The sequence below is a fragment of the Rhinatrema bivittatum genome, chromosome 4, assembly GCF_901001135.1.
Source record: "Rhinatrema bivittatum chromosome 4, aRhiBiv1.1, whole genome shotgun sequence".
NCBI classification, from domain to species: Eukaryota; Metazoa; Chordata; class Amphibia; order Gymnophiona; family Rhinatrematidae; genus Rhinatrema; species Rhinatrema bivittatum.
In genome coordinates this window covers 148,431,691-148,454,696 of record NC_042618.1, presented here as the reverse complement: position 1 = coordinate 148,454,696, position 23,006 = coordinate 148,431,691, and the positions used below count along the sequence as shown (strand labels likewise).

At 45.0% G+C, this 23,006-nt stretch overlaps 1 protein-coding gene across 6 annotated transcripts in view; it reads left to right on the top strand.

Moving 5' to 3' along the window:
- Nucleotides 1-23,006, top strand: part of RALGAPA1 (Ral GTPase activating protein catalytic alpha subunit 1) — a 647,855-nt gene that overhangs the window by 205,417 nt on the left and 419,432 nt on the right. For all 6 annotated transcript variants that reach the window (XM_029598964.1, XM_029598967.1, XM_029598968.1 and 3 more), the window contains 3 exons: nucleotides 328-480; nucleotides 1,584-1,777; nucleotides 1,986-2,084. In XM_029598964.1, the coding sequence (XP_029454824.1) occupies nucleotides 328-480; nucleotides 1,584-1,777; nucleotides 1,986-2,084 (446 nt within the window). The remainder of the gene's footprint in view (nucleotides 1-327; nucleotides 481-1,583; nucleotides 1,778-1,985; nucleotides 2,085-23,006) is intronic.

Genomic DNA, 23,006 nt, shown 5'->3' with positions numbered 1-23,006 from the left:
GTGGTCTTCAAACAGCTGTAAAGATGCAAGTCATTTATTATATCAGTATGTATAATTGCATTGCTAGTCTATTTTTGCCTTTATTTATATCTGTCTGTACTTTGTTCTTAAGATAGTGTATGTTCTGGTGTGATCCACCAAGATTTTTGAATTAGTGGAATACAAATAATTTTAAATAAATAAAGTACACAAAGATCTTGTATGTTATCCTTTTGAATTAATACATCTTTGTTTAAAATTCCTGAAAAATAAAAGAATTAAAATTGATGAGATGAACATTTTTATTTTTCAAAATTACTTTAAAAAAAAAAAATCTCAAATGTATAGGTTCTGAAAGTGCATCTCCTGTCTTGTCTGCTACTGGCTCCCGATCGCGAACCCCTTCTCCTGCTACCCTTAGTGCTGATCACATGGATCAGCAGGAATTACAACTGGATGAGAAGCTTCATCACTCTGTTCTGCAGACACCAGATGATCTAGGCAAGATTTTTTGAGAAATTTCCTTTTTCTCCTTTTTCTCTGTTAATTAGTAGTTTTGTTCTAACAGAGCAGGGGTTCTCATTTTTCCTTCTAAGGGCCCCCCTCCCCTGTTTAAAAAATATATATATTGTAGCCATACCACCACCATACCACAACATGAGTATTTTTCTGTATCTCAATTAAACAAATATGTATATATGTTTATATTTTTCATTAGTATTAGATTTGGCAGCTCTCTGAACTCTTCTTACAGACCCTGGTTGAGAACTCCTGTGGTAAAGTAACTGCCCTATATGTCCTTTTTAATAACTTGTACTCTGAAGAAGTAGAATAGGCAAATACTAAGTAAAGCTGCACTGTTAAATCATTTAGTTTGTGTGCTTGATCCCTACCGTAGTGAAAAGCACAAACAGAAGGATTGGCTTATAGCATTAGTGGCCAGTTCCGGTCCTCAAGAACCGCAGATGGGTCTGGTTTTCAGAATATGCACAATGAATTTGCATGAGATAGATTTACATTCACTACTTCTACTGTGGGCAAATCTCTCTCTTGCATGTTCATTATGGATATCCTGAAAACCGGGTCTGTTTGTGGTTCTTGAGGACCAGATTTGGCCACTCCTCGCTAATAGTGTGGTAAAAATCTTATAGTCTTGCATTTCTATGAGTTGCTTAGAAATATACATCGAACAATGTTAAATTGAATTCAAATTAGTGGTAGGAAAAGCTGGTCCTGGGAAACTGGAGAATTCTTAAATTTTTTTTTGTTAATGGCGACCTTGTGGTTTAATTTTTTGTTATGGCTGCCTACCAGAGCCTCTGGTTGTCCTCATTCAACAGGCCTTTGATTAACTATTTTATTTGTTTCTCTTCTTTGATGAAATCAGCTGCCAAACAAGTGTTTCTGTAGAGTTAGGATTGTAGGGTATATTGAACTGTTTGATCATGTTTGGTTGAAAAGTATTGTATAAAATCATTAATTAAAGTAACTCTTCTGGGCCTATGTTTTGACAACACATGCCTAACAGAGGCCTGATAGTGGCTTCTACATTTGTCTTCTAAATCTCCAAATAATTCTCACCATGTTGTTCTCTCTGTCAACAGAAACTAGTGAATTCCCATCTGAATGCTGTAGTGTGATGGCAGGGGGAACTCTTACAGGGTGGCATGAAGACGTCTCCACTGTTATGTGGAGGAGGATGCTGGGCATTTTGGGGGATGTCAATAACATTGTAAACCCTGAAATTCATGCTCAAGTGTTTGATTACCTTTGTGAACTTTGGCAGAATCTGGCTAAGGTATGTTAAAAAAATAAATAAATAAATTAAAAAATTAAAAAAAACAAACATGATAGAGGTTTAATTTGGATATTTTATGCCTCATACGTAGAGTGGACAATAACCATTAAGAGTGATCTTTGGTATGTTTAGTATAGAATGCTTATTTTGCATAAACAAGAGTTCTGAATTTTTTTCACACAATTTTTTTTTCTTTTTTTAATTTCAGATTAGAGATAACCTTGGCATATCCATTGACAACCAGACCTCACCTCCCCCACCAGTCCTAATCCCACCCTTGAGAATTCTGACTCCTTGGCTTTTTAAGGTAAGATCTGAGATTCTTTTCATTTATAATTCATGTTATAAATAAATGGAATACTCTTGTTTATGCAAAATAAGCATTCTATACTAAACATACCAAAGATTATTCTTAATGATTATTGTCCACTCTGTGTATGAGGTAATTGCAGCCTTGAGGACTGTACCAGCAGAGATGACACTAGTTGGTGGGCAGTTTGCTACTATTCTTCTATGGCAGATGCCATGAAATCATAGCAAACAGTCACCTATCTGGTATGTGGCTTATTTCATCCAACAATGATTTCGGAGATGCATATTCAAAGATTTTCTTTAGACTAAGCAACCTGTGTGCATTTGCAAGTGTATGTTTTGAAATGCACATTACTACAAACAGTAATATTTGCCCTATTTAAAATTGAAATGAAACGTTGTCGTTATGTTAAAAATGTATTAAGCAGCTGTGCTGAAGTTCATCAATGCTAATGAGGGCAGCCATATTAATAACAATTCACCAGTGTTATAAAAGACAACATACATGGCTTGATTCTGTTGGATAACACTGCATGTGATCAATGTTTGTGACACAATTCCAAACATGGCTGGAGAAAGTTTAGAGTTCCAAAAACTAGTAGAGTAAATATTATATTTGTCTTCTAAGCATTTGAAATATTGTACAATACACAGTAAATAGTTTCCTTAATGCATTTTATTCTGTGTAACTTTAACTTCAATGATGTAGAAAAAGCTATTTCCTTATTCTTTGAGGACAAGCAGAATGGTAGTCATCACATGTGGGTGACATCAGATGGAGCCTTAACACGGAAAACTTATGTCATAGTTTCTAGATCTTTGACTTGGCACACTGAGCATGCCCTATACCATGCATCCACGCGAGGTCCCTCTCCAGTCTCTCTCTTTCCACAGAGCTGAAAGAATTGCGTTGTGAGTGAGCTCTTTTTGGCCTTTTGGAAAAATCTTTTTTCCCCCCACATATTTCTCACTTTCCGTTGGGTTCTTCTCCGTGATGATGGATGCCGAGTCCAATGTTTCTAGTCAGGGATTTTGACGTTTCTGGTAAGTTTCCTTTCGTGGTCATTTTCTCCGTGGCATCGGTGCTTTAGTGTCTGCAGACCATCAATGTCTACCGCCATTAGTTTTCATTTTGTGGTCCTTTTATTTCGTCCCGTCATGGCCATGTCCAGTTTTCGTCTATGCCCCCAATGCCCAAGGACCATGTCCATTACGGACCCCATGAGATGTGTCCTCTGCCTGGGGGCATTACATGACGTTCAAGGTTGCCACTTATACGCATAAATGACCCCAAAGGAACATTGTCATTGGTTCGACAAGATGGAGTAGCTCTTCGGAGCGAAGAAGACCGAGCCATCGGCATCGGCGGTATTGGCATCAATGGACCTTGGAGCCATACCGATGGACGCCGTGCCATCAACATCGGCAGGACCATCTATTCCATTGATGCACTGGCGGTAGGGATGCCAGAGACCGACCACCTTCTTATCACCTCCAGACCAAGGGCATTGGGTTCCTAGTCATTGGCCTCAGCACCACAGAAGGACTGGGCCGAGCAATGAGGGAAGCCGAAGAAGCATTGGCACTGGTCCCCCATCGATGAACAATGCCGTGCATAAGGATGCACAAGCTCATGCCACGATGCTCCTGAAGTGACCCGGCGGTGAGGCGCGCCAGTCCTCCTCTGATGTTGGGGGGTCTGCGAATGTCTCCACTGGTCCTGATGCCAGTCACCGATCTGCCTCGTGGATCCGAAGAGGATCTGGCCATCCCTCCTTCCTCCCAGTTGGTGTTGGCATCAGCAGCATTTGAGGAGGAGCTGGAGCAGCAAGTCCAGCTGGTGTTGGAACCGGCGCTGCTGGAGAAGTCCTGTAGCATTGATGGCACTGGAGCCGGTACAGTCATCCTGGAACCGCTGCTGGAGAAGTGCAATTCGCTCATTGATGCATTACCGACCCAGCTGCATCAGTTCCCGGGACAGCATCAGTGCCTGGCGGGGCACAGATGTCTCACCCTACTGATACGGTGGTAGTTGCTGGTTCCTCCTCTGAGGAAGCTCTACCTAGGCTATCAGACGCCGAGGCCTGTGATACCCCCCCCCCCCAATCCAGCTTTGCCAGTGTCTGCACTTCTGGATGAAGGCCGAGTGCCTAGGGCCCCATCTCCAGTGACTTAGGGTGAGGATCCCTATAACCCCTGGGGAGATGATACCTTAGAGTCTCCCATCAGACCCTTCTCCAGAGGTGTGAAGGAAGTCTCCGCCTAAGGTCTTAACCTTTGCAGGGTTTGTGAGGGTGATGGTGGAAGCCATCCTATTTCAGTTGCTGATGGAGGAGGATGCCAGGCACAAAAAATGCTTGAGATCCTTCGGTTCAGGGAGCCTCTTAAGGAGATCGTTGTGGTCCCAGTACACAAGATCCATAAGGAGCTGCTGCTGAGGATATGGGAACAACCCTTCACAGTGCCTCCCATTAACAAGAAGGCTGACTGGGTCTACCTCATATAGAAGACTGCCGGATTCGAGAAGCATCAGCTTCCTCATCAGTCACTGGTGTTTGAATCCATTCTCAAGAGGACCAAGCATTCTCAGAACCATTCCTTGGCGCCCCAGGGAAAGGACCATAGAGCGATGCAAGCTCTTGGGAGGAAGATGTTTCAGGGGCCCATGCTCATTACTTCCTACCAGCTGTACATGAGCCAGTACTTATGGGACATCTGGAAGCAGGAGCAGGAGGTGGCTGAACAGCTGCCTCAACAGCAGCAGGACACCCTCATGTCACTGGTGCATAAGGATCTACGATGTTTTTGAGACGACATCGAGGGGCTCTGCAGCTGGAATTGGCACCTGCGGAATGGCATGGCTGCGGGCCTCAGATCTCTGACCGGAGGAACAGGAACGACTCGCCATTGTGCCATGTACTGGGGAGAATCTCTTCGGAGATATGGTGAGGGACATGGTGGCCCAGCTCCGGAACCACCATGAAACCCTCCATCAACTCTCTGCCAGCTCTCTGGACCTGGCCTCCTCTTATTCATATATTTAATCTAATTTCTATACCGTTTATCCAAAAATCTAAACAGTTTACATTTCTCATGCACCTAAATGCTTTACACATAAAACAAAACAATGTAAGAGGCCAGCAAGAATGGGACAGAAGTCTTTCTTTTCCAGAGAAAGTACTATCCTCCACCCCCTCACTCTAGTCAATACCATCAGGCCTACTGCGGCTATTCCAGGCAGCAAACAACCACCAAACCTCAGCCAGTGCCTCAGTCAACTCCAGGAACGGGATTTTGACTGGGTTATAGGGGGTGTAGGCCAGTCGCCAGTACCCAGGATGTTGGACCCTCCGGTTGGGGGCTGGTTGCGGTTTTTCGAAAACCAGTGGCCCAGTATAACCTTGGACCAGTAGGTTCTCTCCATTGTATGTCAAGGGTACCAATTGATTCTATTGGGTGTCCCGCAAAATTGCCCACTGAGCCCTTTTTGGAGGCTGGTAGCGCATCGGGAGGTACTACTAGCAGAGCTTTCCTCCCTCTTAATGGCCAGAGTGGTCAGGCCTGTTCCACCAGGGTAAAGAGGGGTGGGGATTCTACTCCAGGTACTTCCCGATTCCAAAGAGAACAGGAGGACTCTGTCCCATCCTAGACCTAAGGGCCTTGAACAATTTCTAAAAAAAAAAAAAAAAAAGTTAGATCCCCCTTTTACAAAAAGGGGACTGGCTATGCTCCCTCAATCTAAAGGATGCATTCACTCACATTGAGATCTTCCCTAGTCGCAGGAAGTAACTCCAATTTGTGGTGGGAAAACAGCACTTCCAGTAGCAGGAGTTGCCAGTCATCAGCCCCACGAATCTTCACAAAATGCCTGGCCAGGTGGGGGCACATCTCCAAGGCTAGGGGTGCATGCTTTCCCCTGCCTGGACGATAGGCTGATCAAAAGCACATCTCAGGCAGAGGCTGTCAGGTCCATGCATTTAATCATCCAGGTGTTGGAGTCGCTAGGGTTAGTCATCAACTACCCGAAGTCCCATCTCAGCCTGTCACCTCAATTGGAATTCAGAGGAGCCCTACTAGACACAGCTCAGGCCAAGACCTTCCTGCCTTGTCAAAGGGCCGTCACTTTGACAACCATCATTGCAAAGATTCAGCAGAGCCAGTAGGTGTCTGGCACATGTTGAGACTGTTGGATCATATGGCCGCAACCATCCATGTCACTCCCTTGGCATGATTACACACACGCAAAGACCAATGGACCCTGAGGGCGCAGTGGTGCCAAGCCACGCAGAACCTCCAGGACTGCATCCGAGTCACCCCGTCTCTCCAGGACAACTTGTCCTAGTGGCAGGTACTTTCAAATGTGGAGCAAGGGATCACTTTTTGAAGTCCTTCTACCCAAATTGTCTTAACCAAGGATGCATCCACCCTGGGCTGGGGAACTTATGTAGATGGACTCAGCACTTAAGGTCTCTGGTCTGCTCAGGAAAGCAGTTGTCAGATCAACTTCCTGGAGCTTTGGGTGATCCAGTATGCTCTGGGGCCTTTCAGAGATTGGCTGTTCAGCAAAGTTGTCCTGATCCAAACCGACAACCAGGTAGTTATGTGGTATGTCAACAAGCAGGGAGGTATGGGGATTGTACCTCCTGTTTCAGGAAGTGATCCAAATCTGGTCATGTGCTCAGGGCCATGTACCTGGCCGAGTTGGAGAACATGGGAGTGGACAGGCTGAGTTGTGCCTTCATACCCCCTGAGTTGTCCCCGGACTGGGGGTAGCGAATCAGATGTTCCACCTCTGGGGGGAGCCTGGACATAAATATATTCGCGTCCCCTTACAACAGGAAGGTGCCTCAGTTCTGCTCCTTGTACAGGTCAGACGGCAGACTAACCTCAGACACCCTTGCCTGCCACTGGGACAAGGATCTTCTATGTACATATCCTCTGATTCCTTTAGTGGCGAAAATGCTCTTGAAGCTTCGCGAGGAAAAGGGGACTAAGATCTTCATTGCCCCTTATTGGCTGATACAGGTCTGGTTTCCACTCCTGCAGGAGAGGTCCATCTGAAGACCAATCAGTCTGGGGGCTTTCCCAGATCATATCACGCAGGATCAAGGCAAGTTGCAGCATCCCAACCTCCAGGCTCTGTCGCTCACAGCCTGGATGTTGAGACATTAATTCTGCAACCACTCGATCTCTGAGGATGATTCTCAGGTCCTGGTGGCTTCTAGAAAGCCTTCCACTAGAAAGTCCTATGGACTGAAGTGCAGAGGTTTTCTGTGTGATGTGAGCAGAAGACCCTAGATTCATTCTTCTGCCCCACACAAAAACTGCTTGATTACCTTCTACACCTATTGGAAGCTGGCTTGAAAACCATATCCATCAGAGTTAATCTGAGTGCAATTGGGCATACTACCATGGTGTAAATGGTACACCCATCTCTGTACAACCTATAGTTGTACAATTCATGTGGGGCCTGCTTCAATTGAAGCCTCCCCTCAATGTGTCTTTGGACTTCAAATTGGTTCTAGCTCAGCTGATGAAAGCTCCTTTTGAGCCGCTGCACTCCTGTGACCTGAAGTACCTGACCTAGAAGGTCATATTTTTGGTGGTAGTCACCTCAACATGCAGAGACAGTGAGCTCCAGGCCTTAGCAACTTATCCACCTTACACTAAGTTTTATCATTATAGGGTAGACTTGCATACACATCCTATGTTCCTGCCTAAGGTGGTGACAGACTTCCATCTTAGCTAGTCCATTGTCCTGCCAACATTCTTTCCCAGGCCCCATTCTCACCAAGGTGAACGAGCACTGCACGGTTTGAATCGCAAGCGAGCCTTAGCCTTTTATCTGGTGTGGATAGAAGCCCATAGACCGTCCACCCAACTTTTTATTTCTTTTGATAGGAATAGGTTGGGTGTTGCCTTTGCCAGACAGACACTATTGGGCTAGCAGATTGCATCTCCTTCTATTATGCCCAGGCAGGACAACATCTTGAGGGTTAAGTCTAGGCTTATCCTGTCAGAGCTATGGCAGCATCAGTGGCCCACTTGCGAGCAGCTTCCATGGAGGAGATCTGCAAGGCTGCGACGTGGAGTTCTCTCCACACATTCACATCTCACTATTGTCTGGATGGCTGACGCGACAGTAGTTTGGCCAGTCTGTCTTCGGGACCGGTTTGAGGTGTAGAACTCAGCTCTCCCTGCCCGTTGTTTGGGTTCAGGCTGTTACCAACAGCACTGTTGTGCTTGTTGGCACCTGGTTGGGTATCTGTATGTCCCCTTTTGTGTTGAGGAGCAGCCTCTAGCTAGGGGATCACCCATGTGTGAGGACTACCATCCTGCTTGTCCTCTGAGAAAGAGTTGCTTACCTATAACAGGTGCTCTTTGAGGGTAGCAGGATGTTAGTCCTCACGAAACCCGCCTGCCACCCCGCGGAGATAGGTTTCTCCTATTTTTTCATTTATATATAATTCTGTGTTATAAGACTGGAGAGGGACCCCGCATGGTCACATGGTGTAGGGAATGCTGGACATGCTCAGTGTGCCAAGTCAAAATTCTAGAAACTTTGACATACGTTTTCTATGTTGGGGCTCCATCTGATGGTCACCCATGTCTGTGGACCTAGATCTTGCTGTCCTCAGAGAACACCTATTACAAGAAAGCAACTCTGCTTTGTCCACCAGACAAGTCCAGATGAATAGGTTTTTCTCCTATATCAGCGGAGGGAGACAGAATAGAAGCTTTACTGTATTGTGCCATCCAGCAAATGTTAGAGTTGTCTAACCTGCAGTTGGACTTGGATTTCAAATTGCTCCCAGGGGTGTTAGGTCCTGGATTGAGGCCATTTCCCTGGTAGTTTAGGATCGAGCAAGGGATCGATGGCCCTTGGTGTCTTCTGTTTCGTGACCTGGAGAAGGGTTTGATAGCCAATGGTACTAGTTCCCTCATTCCCTATTCTCCTCTTACTGTTGATTCTCCTGGTCTCTAGCCAGAATCTAGACGCTATCACCCAGGGAAAACCTCTACTCAGAGAGAGTTTCTATGAGGAGTCAGTCCTTTAGGGGAGGTTGCTAATCGTCAAGTAATGCTGCTCTTGGCAGCTCAAGAACTCTTAAGAGTTTGCAATGAGCTCCAAAAGGTCCATTCTTCAGGCCTTCAGATAGGGAGGCATTTGGCTCTCTTCTATGTAGAATGGACCCAAAATCACCTCGGCTCGGTGGATCCTCTCCATTATAAAGGATGATTACTTGTTAGGGTTTCTTGTCCAGTGCAGGATACATTCATGGTCTCCCCCTGTTCGTCCAGAAAGAGGAAGGAATAAAAAGGCAGTAAAAGATACTCTATGCTGCCCTCTTCAGTTAGCAGTGTTAGAACCATTTCTGCAGGAAGAATGGGGATTGAGTCGTTGATACATCTACTTTGTGGTCACAAAGAAAAAAAGGCACTTTTCACTTCATTTTAGATTTAAGGATAGTGAACACATTCCTCAAAGTATCATATTTCTGGAAAGAAACTTTCCATTTAGTGATTGTAGTGGTAAGATCCCAGGGAGTTCTTTGCATCCGTAGATCTGAAGGAGGCATATTTGCATATTCCTATTTGGAGAGTGAATCAGAGATTTCTCCTTTTAGCAGTACTGGGAGCTCACTACCAATTTCATGCCCTTCTCTTTGTCAACTATGCCGAGGACTTTTTCGAAAGTTATGGTGGTGGTTGTAGAGTTTTTATGAAGGCTGATTTGTGCAAAAGCAGTTCTGGAGTGCCAGCAAGTGATTGCCAGGGTGGTCCAGGTGTTATAGAACCTAGGATGGGTCATTAGTTTCTCAAAATGCAAATTGTGTCTGTCGCAGGTCTTGGAGTATCTCTAAGACAGACATGGTATATTTCTTTACAAAATGTATATGCCATTCCTCGCTCATTATCATGTTGTCTATATAGATATTCCTCTGGATATAGTAAATCTTGGATCCCAATTGTGGGCTTGTTAGACATGTGATATTTGTTATTTTTTCCTTCTTTTTCTGTTTCTCTTTGTGTACTGTTTGCAGTAATATCACATGTATTACCCTTCAAGTGTATGCTTGAGTTTATTATGTAAATGCATAAATAAAAAAATTATAAAAAAATGTATGCCACACAATCTAGAGTTCTAGGCAACTTACAAGTAAATATTCATAAAATCATGAGTTTATAAAGAAATACCAATACATAAAATAACTCATTAAAAAATACACATCATTAAAACTTTCTTGCAGTTAAAAACAGTAAAACATAGAAAAAAAACTGAGCATTGACTAGGTCTTCGGTTTATGTAAATATCTTTGCTATCAAAATATTTTAATAAAGTCAACTAAAATAAATGTTTGTTTTTTTAAAGGTTTTTGTATATTGCTGTTTATGCAAATCTACAGATAAATTGTTCCAAATCGTGGGACCTTCCACTGATGATGATCTCTACCTTGAGTCAACATGAGAATAGATTTAAAACTGGGAACATCTAATAGAATCTGCCTTCTGATCTTAGGCTTCTGGCTGGATGATAGATCTTTGGTAGAGGATTAATATAAAGTGGGGATTCCATGGTTAATGGCTCTGTGAGTCATAACTAATATCACTGGTAAACAAAGTTTTTGTTTCCTTCAGGCTTTTTGTGTTCCAAATAGATTTTTTGATGCTGATCACAGATATTACTTTGAAATTTGTATATCACATAAGTTTTTTGAGAAACGGCCAATTTTGTGTTACAATAGAAATTTTAAAACATAATCTCACGTACATATGTTTTCTAGCTGGACAGTAGTTTTTATGATTTTTAAAATTCATGTTGTATTTTTGACGGCCATAAGCAACGTAACATGTAACAGACTAACTTTTTAAAAAAATACACCAAGAAACTCTGCCTGATCATTCAAGAACTTGCTTGGGCAAGCCCCAGCTCAGCTGCAAGATTCCAACTTGTTTCTATGACGATGCAGCCTTATATAATTAGCAGCAATGAGTAGTCTTCTATGCAATGTCTGTGTGAATAAGCAATTGTATCGTTAAAACTGTTGAGTTTAAAGCATGTGGATTTAATTTCATATACTTTATGAAATGTTGCGCCAATGTTGTAATAGCCGTGACACGTTTTGTTACATCTGTGGTGAGTTTACTCTGAAAGCACAGAAAAGGAGTATGACTGCACTCATTAAGAAGGCATACGAGTTATACTTCGGGTACAAAATTGGTGACCAGGACAGAGCATGGGCTCCTCGTATATGTTGCACATCTTGTGTCTGTAGTCTGCAAGCTTGGCTGAAAGGTGTGCAACCATCCATGCCGTTTGCCATCCCAATGATATGGAGGGAACAGAAAGATCATATAACTGACTGTTTCTGGTACCAACATTGCCATTCTCTCAGGACAAGCAGGATGGTAGTTTTAACATGTCTCATGTGGGGTGATGTCATTGATGGAGCCCTATCACTGAACACTTTTGTCAAAGTTTCTAGAACTTTGACTGGCACACTGAGCATGCTCAGCATGGCATTAACCCTGCATCCAGCAAGGGTCCCCCTTCAGTCTTTTTTTTCTGCACAGCAGTTGCCTCGTGGTTCTTAGGAGTTCTGTGAGAATTTCTCACAACATTTTTTCCTCATGGTACTTTTTCTCATATTTTCAAAAATGTTTCCCCGTCCCGGGGACCCCCATCAACCACAGTCTTCCGATATCGCCGGTAAGTTTACCACATTCTTTGCGGTCGGTTCCTGGCGGTACTTCCATCGGTGCCAGACGACCACTGACCGCACGCTGCCCCCTATTTTCTTAAAATGGCGACTGGTTTTCGGAAGTGCCCCTAGTGCCAGAGGACTATGTTCATTACGGACCCTCACGACGTCTGTGTCTTATGCTTGGGGCCTTCCCACGTCATCCAGCGGTGCACCAGTTGTGCCCAAATGACCCCAAAAGCCACCAGGCCCACTTAGAAAAGATGGGAACACCTGTTCAAATCTAAGTGCTCGTCTCCATCTACTCCGGCCAAGAGAGCTTCATAGACTTCATCTCCATCCACGTCTCAACACCATCGAGACACCGGTGACCGGCCGTCACTGGCATCTTCATACTCAAAGGCATTGACTTCCTCAGCGCCGGAGAAGGACCGGGCTGAACATCGAGAAAAGCACAGTCATTGACACCGATGTGAGCCTTCATCCGATGCCGGCACCGACAAGCCATCGGCATCGACGGAGCCACCGTCCAAGAAGTCCCAGGGAGAGGAACCTCCATCCTCTCTGGACCTGGGACACCGAGGCATTCCCCAACTGCACCGGTGCTGGGAGCCGAGACTCCACAAATTCCTGTGGCAACGCCTATTCAGCCTCCAACCCTCTGGCAACGCCTATTCAGCCTCCAACCCCGGCTGCTGTGTTACCAACACCAGCCTTACGGGAGGAATTGGACCAGATGGTCCAAGAGGCAGTCCTTCAGGCATGTCGAGGATTCCAGTCTTCACCGGCGCCGACTCCCATGTCGACACCCAATCCGGTACCTACTATGCTGGCTCCATTCCTCGAAAGATTGGACACCCTGATTGGTGCCCACTTCCTCCGGACCAGTGGCACCTTCGAGACCATCGATTCCCCCACTGGCATCTATCCCAATTCCTTTGCCCTATGACGAAGAAGAGCCTCCACCGATGCCGGAGCCGATTCTAGGACCATTTACACCCCGACAGCCATCGAAAACACCAATACCATTGGTGCCACTGCCATCCTCTGTGCTGCCTCCCCCTGTCTCGGTGCCTCCATCTTTTCCATCGATTCCACCTCCAGATCCGGCTGGATTTGGACCTTTGCCTCCATCTGAAGGGCCACAGGGTGGAGGAGACCCACCATACGACCCTTGGGGTGATGATTCCTCTGACTCTCAAGACTTAGAGGACCTTCTGTCAGAGCCTTGATCCCCAGAAGAACGCCGCCGCTCCCCTCCAGAAGACCTCACATTTGCTAACTTCATCAAGGAGATGTTGGAAACCATCCCTTTTAAACTGCAAACAGAGGAGGAGCTCCAATTCGTGGATGCCCCCAAAGAGGTGATGGCAGTTCCAGTCCACGAAGTTCTGCTCGACCTGTTACACCGTACATGGGAACATCCTGGTACGGTCCCACCAGTGAATAGGAAAACTGACGCCACATACCTGGTTCAGTCAGTTCCAGGTTTTCAAAAAAGCCAGCTACCCTGTGGTGTGGATTCAACCACCACTCTGTGGTGGTTGAATCCACCCAGAAGAAGCTAAGAGGTCCCGGCCCCATTCTTCCTCACCTCCTGGAAAAGAGCAAAAGTCCTTGGACGCCTTCGGCCGAAGAGTGTTCCAGAGATCTATGCTTATGGCACGTATAGCAGCCTATCAGCTATGCATGAGACAATACTCAAGAAACCTTTGGAAACAAGTCCAAGACTTCTTAGAGACCCTGCCAGAAGAATTTCAGGAGGGACTGACTACCATCTTCCAGAAAGGGCTTTATGCTGGGAAGCATGGGGTCAGGGCAGCATATGATATCTTTGAGACTGCCTCTAGAGTCTCAGCGGTGGGGAATAAGCGCCACATGCTGGGCATGGCTCAAATCTTCTGATTTACTCCAAGAATTCAAGGACGGGGTTGGCAGATCTTCCATACATAGGGGACAATCTCTTTGAGAAAATTCAGGAGGCACTGGGGCAACTCAAAGATCATTACAAGACCTTGTGCCAACTGTCCACTGTCCCCTCGGACTTCTCGTCTACCGCCAAGAGGCAATTCAGACAGGAACCTAGGAGGTTATCCTATAAATCACATAGGTATTACCCTCCTCCATCTCGCACTCGACCGTCCAGACCCTCTCAAAGAAGTCAGTCTCATCAGCATAGACCCCCTCAAACTGGTCCTGCATCGGGGTTTTGACTCCCTTCTAGAGAGCAGCAGTCAACCCCTGCCTCCGACAATATTCCCTGTGGGAGGCCGCCTTTGCCACTTTGCCAACACATGGCACACAATCACCACTGACCAATGGGTCCTTTCTGTGGTTGCCCACAGTTACCATCTAAATTTCCTTACACTACCACCAGACCCCTCTCCATGTCTGGCGTGGAGTCTAACCGACCACACTCCACTTCTCGAGGCAGAACTCTCTATTCTCCCGCAGTCCAAGGCCATGGAATCAGTTCCCCGACTGCAGCGAGGAAAAGGGTTCTACTCTCAGTATTTTCTAATTCCAAGAAAGTCAGGCGGCATACGTCCTATACTGGACCTCCACGCCCTAAACAAACATCTTCGCAAGGAAAAGTTCAGGATGGTTACCTTGGGCACCATACTCCCTCTCCTACAAAGGGGAGATTGGCTGTGCTCTCTAGATCTTCAGGAGACGTATGCCCATATAGCCATATCCCCTCCTCATCGAAAATACCTTGGATTCATAGTAGGTCACAGACATTTCCAATACCTAGTGCTACCGTTCGGCCTAGCCTCAGCACCCCGAGTGTTTACAAAGTGCCTGGCAGCAGTAGCATCTTACCTAAGACAGTGCAGTATCCATGTCTATCCGAATATAGATGATTGGCTAAGGTCCATCCAAGGAGGTAATACTTCAATCCCTCTGTCTTACCATACACCTGCTACAATCCTTGGGGTTTCTCATAAACTATCGCAAATCTCATCTGACTCCATCACGCACCCACTCATTCATCGGAGCAGATCTCAACACCATTCAAGCCAGAGCGTTCCTCCCGAAAGACCGAGCACACACACTGTCAACCTTAGCCAAAGCAGTGCAGACTCTTTCACTACTACAGCTCGTCACCTGCTAACCTTGCTAGGACACATGGCTTCTACAGTCCACGTTACCCCAATGGCTCAACTATCCATGAGAGTAACACAATGGACTTTAAAGTCCCAGTGATCCCAATCACACCAACATATGTCCCACATTGTCCACGTCACTAGCCAGCTTTGATACAGGAGTCCAATCTTCAGATAGGACTACCCTTTCAACCTCCAGTTCCTCAGATTACATTAACCACAGATGCATCCAACCTGGTTGGGGAGCCCATGTCAACATGGCAGCTGAGATTCAATGCTAAGAAGTGCAGAGTCATGCATATGGGCTGTGGAAATCCGAAAGAATTGTATTCTATGGGGGTTGAAGGGCTGATGTGCACGGAGCAGGAGAGAGACCTGGGGGTGATAGTGTCTAATGATCTGAAGTCAGCGAAACAGTGTGACAAGGCGATAGCTAAAGCCAGAAGAATGCTGGGCTGCATAGAGAAAGGAATTTTGAGTAAGAAAAGGGAAGTAATTATCCCCTTGTACAGGTCATTGGTGAGGCCTCACCTGGAGTACTGTGCTCAGTTCTGGAGACCGTATCTCCGAAGGGACAGAGACAGGATGGAGGCTGTCCAGAGAAGGGTGACCAAAAAGGTGGATGGGCTTCAGCGAATGACTTATGAGGAGAGACTGACGAATCTAAATATGTATACCCTGGAGGAAAGGAGGAGCAGGGGTGATATGATACAGACGTTCAGATACTTGAAAGGTTTTAATGATCCAAAGTCAATGACAACAAACCTTTTCCGTTGGGGGAAAAAAATCAGCAGAACCAGGGGTCACGATTTGAAACTCCAGGGAGGAAGACTCAGAACCAATGTCAGGAAGTATTTCTTCACGGAGAGGGTGGTGGATGCCTGGTACGCCCTACCAGAGGAAGTGGTGAAGACCAAAACTGTGAAGGATTTTAAAGGGGCGTGGGATAAACACTGTGGATCCATAAAGCCTGGAGGATGGGAATGAAGAGAAGAGGTATGGGGGTGGCTTGCAGAAATGACGGCTACTACCTGGTGATTAATACCCTTATTCAATAAACATTCTCACGGTTAATGAGACTCCAACATTGCTCTATGCTTCAACGGTAAGAGGAAATGTGAAAAAGAGGATTTGCATTCAGGCAACAACCAACATTGCTCTATGCTTCAACAACCAACAATGCTCTATGCTTCAACGGCAAGAGGAAATGTGGAAAAGAGGATTTCATTCAGGCAACAACCAACAAGATAGCATAGTCTGGGTAAATAAATAAGCGTGGGAGTAGCTTGCTTGTTGCGGCGGTTACTACCCCAAACCAATTAAGCCTGATACTTCACTTTCAATGCATATCCAGCGTAAATTTCTGCTTCAACGGCGGGGGGAGAATGAAGATAAGAGGATTTACATTCAGACAACCAACAAAGACTGAATTGCACAAGCTGGGTAAACAAATAAGTGAGGGAGTAGCTTGCTTATTGCAGCGGTTACTACCTCTAACAAATTAAGCCTGATACTTCACTTTGAATGCATATCCAGCGCAGCTCACTGCTTCAACGGCAGGGGAAATGAAGAAATAGGATTTACATCCAGTCAACATCTAATAAGGCATTGATCTGAGCAATATGAGTATACAAACATCAGGGTAACTTGCTCGATATGACAGTTACTACCCTCAAACATTAAGCCTTATATTTCACTTTAATACAGCTCCAACACTGCTCTCTGCATCAATGGCGGGGGTGGAAGGAAATTAGAATCAAAAAGCTACCAATAAGGGCCCTGAACTCAGCAGTCGGAGTAACAGATAAGTATGAGAAAATAAGTGTGAAAGCTTGCTGGGCAGACTGGATGGGCCTATTGGTCGTCTTCTGCCGTCATTTCTATGTTTCTATACAAACCCAGGGAACCTGGACCACAGCAGAAACAAACCTCCAGATAAATTTTTTGGAACTCAGGCGATACGGTATGCCCTATTCGCTTTTCAGGATTGCCTATCCAACAAGTTAATCCTAATTGAAACAGACAACCAGGTAGCGATGTGGTACCTCAACAAACAAGGGGGCACAGGCTCTTACCTGCTGTGCCAAGAGGCGGTGCAGATCTGAACCTGGGCTCTCTCCCATTTCATGATACTGAGAGCGACCTACCTGGCAGGCGTGGACAATGTGATAGCGGACAATCTCAGCCGGATCTTTCATCCCCACGAATGGTCCCTAGATCCCACTGTAGCGAACACGATTTCCCACCAGTGGGGCCGCCCACACATAGACCTTTTTGCATTAATTCACAACCTCAAAGTAGACCAATTCTACTCTCTACACTGCAGCCGCAAGACAACTCCAAGGAATGCCTTCGCCCAGTCGTGGGCAATGGGTCTTCTATACGCATACCCTCCGATTCCACTCATCAGCAAGACTCTCGTGAAGTTACGACAAGACCAGGGCACAATGATTCTCGTAGCCCCATACTGTCCGCGGCAGGTTTGGTTTCCCATCCTACGCGACCTCTCAGTCCAGTAACCAATTCGCCTGGGCACAGATCCAACTCGCAAAACAATGGATTGTTGTCATCCGAACCTCCACTCACTGTCACTGACTGTATGGATGTTGAAAGGTTGATTCTGCAATCACTTGACCTTTCTAACGATGTGTCCCAGGTCCACATAGCTTCACAGAAGCCTTTTACTAGGAAATATCGTTCAAAGTGGAAAAGATCCTCCTTGTGGTGCATTACAAAGGAAATAGATCCCTTTTCCTGCCCCACAACAAGGTTCCTGGACTATCTCTGGCACCTCTCGGAGTCTGGCCTACAAACTTCCTCCATCCGAGTGCATCTAAGTGCCATAGCCGCTTACCACAAAGGTGTAGGAGATGCCCCGATTTCGGCGGAACCCCTGGTAGGGCGCTTTATGAGAGGCTTACTCCTGCTGAAGCCTCCACTGCGTCCCCCAATTGTGGCATGGGACCTCAATGTTGTGCTAGCAAGGCTCATATGACCTCCATTCGAGCCCCTACACTCCTGCGAGTTCAGACATCTCACTTGGAAAGTAATCTTTCTAGTTGCTATAACCTCGGCTCGCATGGTCAGTGAGCTACAGGCACTGGTAACATACCTACCTTATACCAAATTCCTCCTCGATCGTGTGGTACTCTGCACTCACCTTACATTTATTTATTTATTTATTTATTTATTTGAGAGCTTTTATATACCGATTCGAACATTATATCGAACAAGAGGGTACAAATAACAGGTCTAACTTCGTGAGAACTTATAACGCTGAGGACGACTTAGAATTTAAAATTATTACAAATAACAAATAAATAACAATCAACAAAGTCTGAATTACAACCGACTTAATAAGCATGGGTGCAGATTGAAGTAAAGTAGAGCTAAACAAGAGAATTAAGGGCTACGGTGTCAGACTTCTAGCATGATGGGGTATGCAATGAGTGAATCAAACCCTAGGGAGAAACCTTTAAGTGAAGGCTTTTGTAAAAAGCCAAGTTTTTAGCTTCTTTCTGAATGTTCGACTACAGGTTTCTAGACGAAGGTCCGTGGGGAGGGCATGCCAAAGAGCAGGGCTGGCAGTCGAGAGTGCTCGTTTCTTTAGTAGTCCACTACAGGGACGCATGAAAACGCATTTGGTCAGAGCCATGGCAACGTCAGTGGTGCACCTCCGTTCTGTACCTATTGCTGACATCTGTAGAGCTGCCACATAGAGCTCTCTCCACACCTTTGCAGCTCATTATTGTCTCGACAAGTCTGGCTGGCAGGATTCCGTCTTTGGATAGTCTGTCCTACGTAATTTATTTCCAGTTTAAAAAACCCAACTTCCTACCTACAACCCACTGTGGAATTCAGGCTACCCTCACAACCAACAGCACCCCTGTTGTTGTGCCTGTTGCATGTCGTTGGGTGCTTTTGGTTCACTCTATTCGGGCATCCTGTAGCTCGCTATTCACCCACATGTGAGAACTACTATCCTGCTTGTCCTGGGAGAAAGCAGTTACTTGCCTGTAACAGGTGTTCTCCCAGGACAGCAGGAAGTTAGTCCTCACGAAACCTGCCCCCCTCCCCGCGGAGTTGGGTTTGCTTACGTTTTATTATTTTATTTTTCGCTCGTACTTTTGCTACAAACGAGACTGAAGGGGGACCCCTGCTGGATGCAGGGTTAATGCCGTGCTGGGCATGCTCAGTGTGCCAGTCAAAGTTCTAGAAACTTTGACAAAAGTGTTCCGTAATATAGGGCTCAATCGATGATGTCACCCCACATGTGAGGACTAACATCCTGGGAGAACACCTGTTACAGGTAAGCAACTCTGCTTTATAGGTTATGCTGCTACAGACACGTAACAATGCTTAATGTAGATCGCACTTTTCTGGCAAACGGTACACGATACAGACATAATAAATACATACTTGTGTTCATAGAAACATAGAAGTGACGGCAGAAGAAGACCAAACGCCCATCCAGTCTGCCCAGCAAGCTACGCAGTTTATCCTTTTTTTTTTTTTTTCTCCCCCCTTTTTCTCCCTCCCACCTGTCTCTATTGGCTTCCAGCACCTTCCGGCCCCAATTCCCTTCCACCCCTCCACCAATGCAGAGAGCAGCGCCATCCTAGTGAACATCCAGCTCAATCAGGGGTAGCAACTGCCGCAACCAGCAGGCCACACCCCTGCCCCTTACCCACCCCTGTTTTGTTTGCTTGTTTGGTTTTTTTTTTTTTGTTTTTTGAGATGGCAGCCCTCCATCCTTCCGCTCCGTGAAGGTGGAACACCAACCACTGGCATCCCGCTCCGTGATTGCCTCAGTGGCTACTGCTGCTCCGTGCAGTGTTTGCTGCCTCCTCTCTATTTATGCCCACTAGACTTGATGGATCCACAGTGTTTATCCCACGCCCCTTTGAAGTCCTTCACAGTTTTAGACTTCACCACTTCCTCCGGAAGGGCATTCCAGGCATCCACCACCCTTTCCGTGAAGAAATACTTCCTGACATTGGTTCTTAGACTTCCTCCCCGGAGCCTCAGCTCATGGGCTCTGGTTCTGCTGATTTTTTTTCCTACGGAAAAGGTTTGTCGCTGTCTTTTGATCATTAAAGTTTTTCAAGTATCTGAAAGTCTGAATCATATCACCCCTGCTCCTCCTTTCCTCCAGGGTGTACGTATTTAGATTCTTCAATCTCTCCTCGTACGTCATCCGATGAAGATTCTCCACCTTCCTGGTCGCCCTTCTCTGTACCGCTTCCATCTTGTCTTTGTCTCTTTGTAGATACGGTCTCCAGAACTGAACACAGTACTCCAGGTGAGGCCTCACCAAGGACCTGTACAAAGGGATAATCACTTCCCTTTTCTTACTCGATATTCCTCTCTCTATGCAGCCCAGCATTCTTCTGGCTTTTGCTATCGCCTTGTCGCATTGTTTCGCAGACTTCATATCATTAGACACTATCACCCCAAGGTCCCTCTCCTGCTCCGTGCACATCAGCCTTTCCCCCGCCCCCATCAAATACAGTTCATTCGGATTTCCTCTCCCCATATGCATGACTTTGCACTTCTTGGCATTGAATGTCAGCTGCCATATCTTCGACCACTCTTCCAGTTTCCTTAAATCCCGTCTCATTCTCTCCACTCCTTCAGCTTGTTAAAATCTACTTGTTCCACCAAAGGTTGCGGAGGAAACGAAATGTTCCCAGAAATTTGTTTACCAGTGTATCTTGTACCGAATTCTATATTCAATGGGTAGCCAGTGAAGGGCATACAAGATAGGGGTAAAGTGGTCAAATCACAAGGGGCCTATAAGGATCCGAGCTACAGAATTCTGGATTGTTTGAATTGCTTTAATTGTATAGGAAGACAGGCCTAAAAACAGAATTACAATAATCAAGAGAAGGGATAATTAATGCCTGTAAAACTGTTCTAAAATCTGTTTCTTCTAAAAGAGTTTCAATTTCCTTAACATTTGGAGCCTCCAGAATGACCTCTGAACAAGACTTTTGTCATGTTTCTTAAAAGAAAGGTCAGTTTCAATAATTACGCTTAAGTTTCTTGTATGACTGGCTATAGGTAACTAATGTTCTAAAAAGTATAAAATTGTCAAAAACAGGATGCTGCTTTTCCTGCTCTGGAAAATAATCTGTTTTATCCAGGTTTAGGACTAACTTCTTATATGTAAGACAACTCTTGATAGATATTAGGTAAATTGAAAGAAATCTAAGTGTATTTGTATGATCAGCTAAACATGGAAAAAAGAATTGTATTGTCATCTGCATTCAAAGAAAAATGTAGTTCTAGACCTTTAAGTAATTTACAAAGTGGTTTCAAATACATATTAAATAAAACAGTTGACAAAGAGAAGCCCCGAGGGACTCCTGTGTGCAAAGAATGCCAGTCAGAGAAAGAATTTCCATATTTCACTTGCTGAGTTCTGTCTAATAAAAATGAGAAAAAACGCTTTAAACTGTTCCACCTTTTCCAATTTGAGATAAACGACAAAACCATGTGGTCTAGGTCAAAGACTGTGGAGAGATTTAATAAAGCCATTAAAATAATTAATTCCAGTATCAAAGCCTCTATGTAAAATATCAAGGTTAGAATGTAATAAAAGTTCCTTATTATGCTTTTGGCAAAAACCAAATTGTGCTTCATCCAAAATATGATTCTTCTCTAGAAATTAAGCTGTTTTAAAACTGTGTTCTCTTTTACTTTTGGCAGGAAAAGGGATTGAAGATAGAGGTCTGTAGTTAATTAAATCATTAATATCATTTTGTGGTTTCTTAACCGAAAGTCTTATTGATGCTTGCTTAAAAATAGATGGAAAATCCCCAAGATCAAGGGAAAGATTGACAAGGTCTGTCAATGGTTGGCCATTATCTTGAATAAGAGCTTTCATCACCGCAGTACTACAAGGATATAAAGGGCAAGTTGTTGTATTCATTTTTTTTTTTTTAACAATTAAGATTTCCTCTTTACTCATGACTTAAAATGTACCCCATATAGACTCCCCAGTATCTATATCTATTTCTAAATCACTAGGTAATGGAGTATTCAAAAATTGCTGGCCTAATTTTGTAATTTTTGTATCAAAATAGTTAGCAAAGTCATTTATCGGAGGACAGAAACTTCAGGTTCAAGACCATGGACTTGCGGTTCACAGCTCCAAAAGTCTTGAGACTATCTGCAGGTCCAGGGGTTGATGGCCTCTGCCTTAGATCTGGTTCACTTGGCGGCAGCAAACATGAGACCTTTGTAATGGGTTCTACTATTAAGATGGGATCTTCAGTTGCAGAATTATGGAGTCAGGTTGCCTCACCTATTAGAATCCATACTCTGTCTCTCTTTGTGATAGTTTGAGGTCAGTCTATCCAAGGGTATGAGGTCTGAGTTTCCAGACTGAATAATCATAACTACAAATTCCAGCCTCAGGAGCTGGGGGAGCCCTATGTCAGGTTCAACTGTCGCAAAGCCTTTGGAGTGTTATGGAACTGGTTTTGTCCATCAATAGTTTGGAGGCTATCAGGTAAACTCTAGGGTAGTTTCTTTCTCTGGTCAGAGGAAGAGAGGAGAGAGTGTTCTCATGTATCCCCATGGTAGTGGCTTACATAAACAAATAGGAGGGACCAAGAGTCGAGCGTTTTCAGTGGAAGTCAGGTTGTTGTTCCAATGGGCAGAGTGGCATTTGATAGTTCAGTCATCATCTCATATTGCTGGGGTAGAGAATGTGCAAGCAAATTTATAAAGAAGACACATATTGGATCTCAGGGAATGGAAGCTCACTCAGGAGGCGTTCTTTCATCACATCTGAATGGGAGAAATTCCTCAGAGTTGGTGGCGACAATGCACAACACTATGTTCCGAGGTTTTTCAGTCGCAGAAGGGAGCCAAGAGCAGAAAGCTTCTATGCTCTGGTGCAGCAGTGGCCCCATCAGGTTCTGCCATATATATTTCCATCATGAACTTTTAATAAGCAGGTGATTCGTTGGATAGTGAGATATTCAGGTCAAGGGGATTCCGATAGCACTGGAGTGGTCTAGAAAGCCTTGGTTTGCCTATCTAATAAGGCTGAAGTTAGCAGGGCCTCTGAGGTTTAATCATGTTCTTGCATTTCTC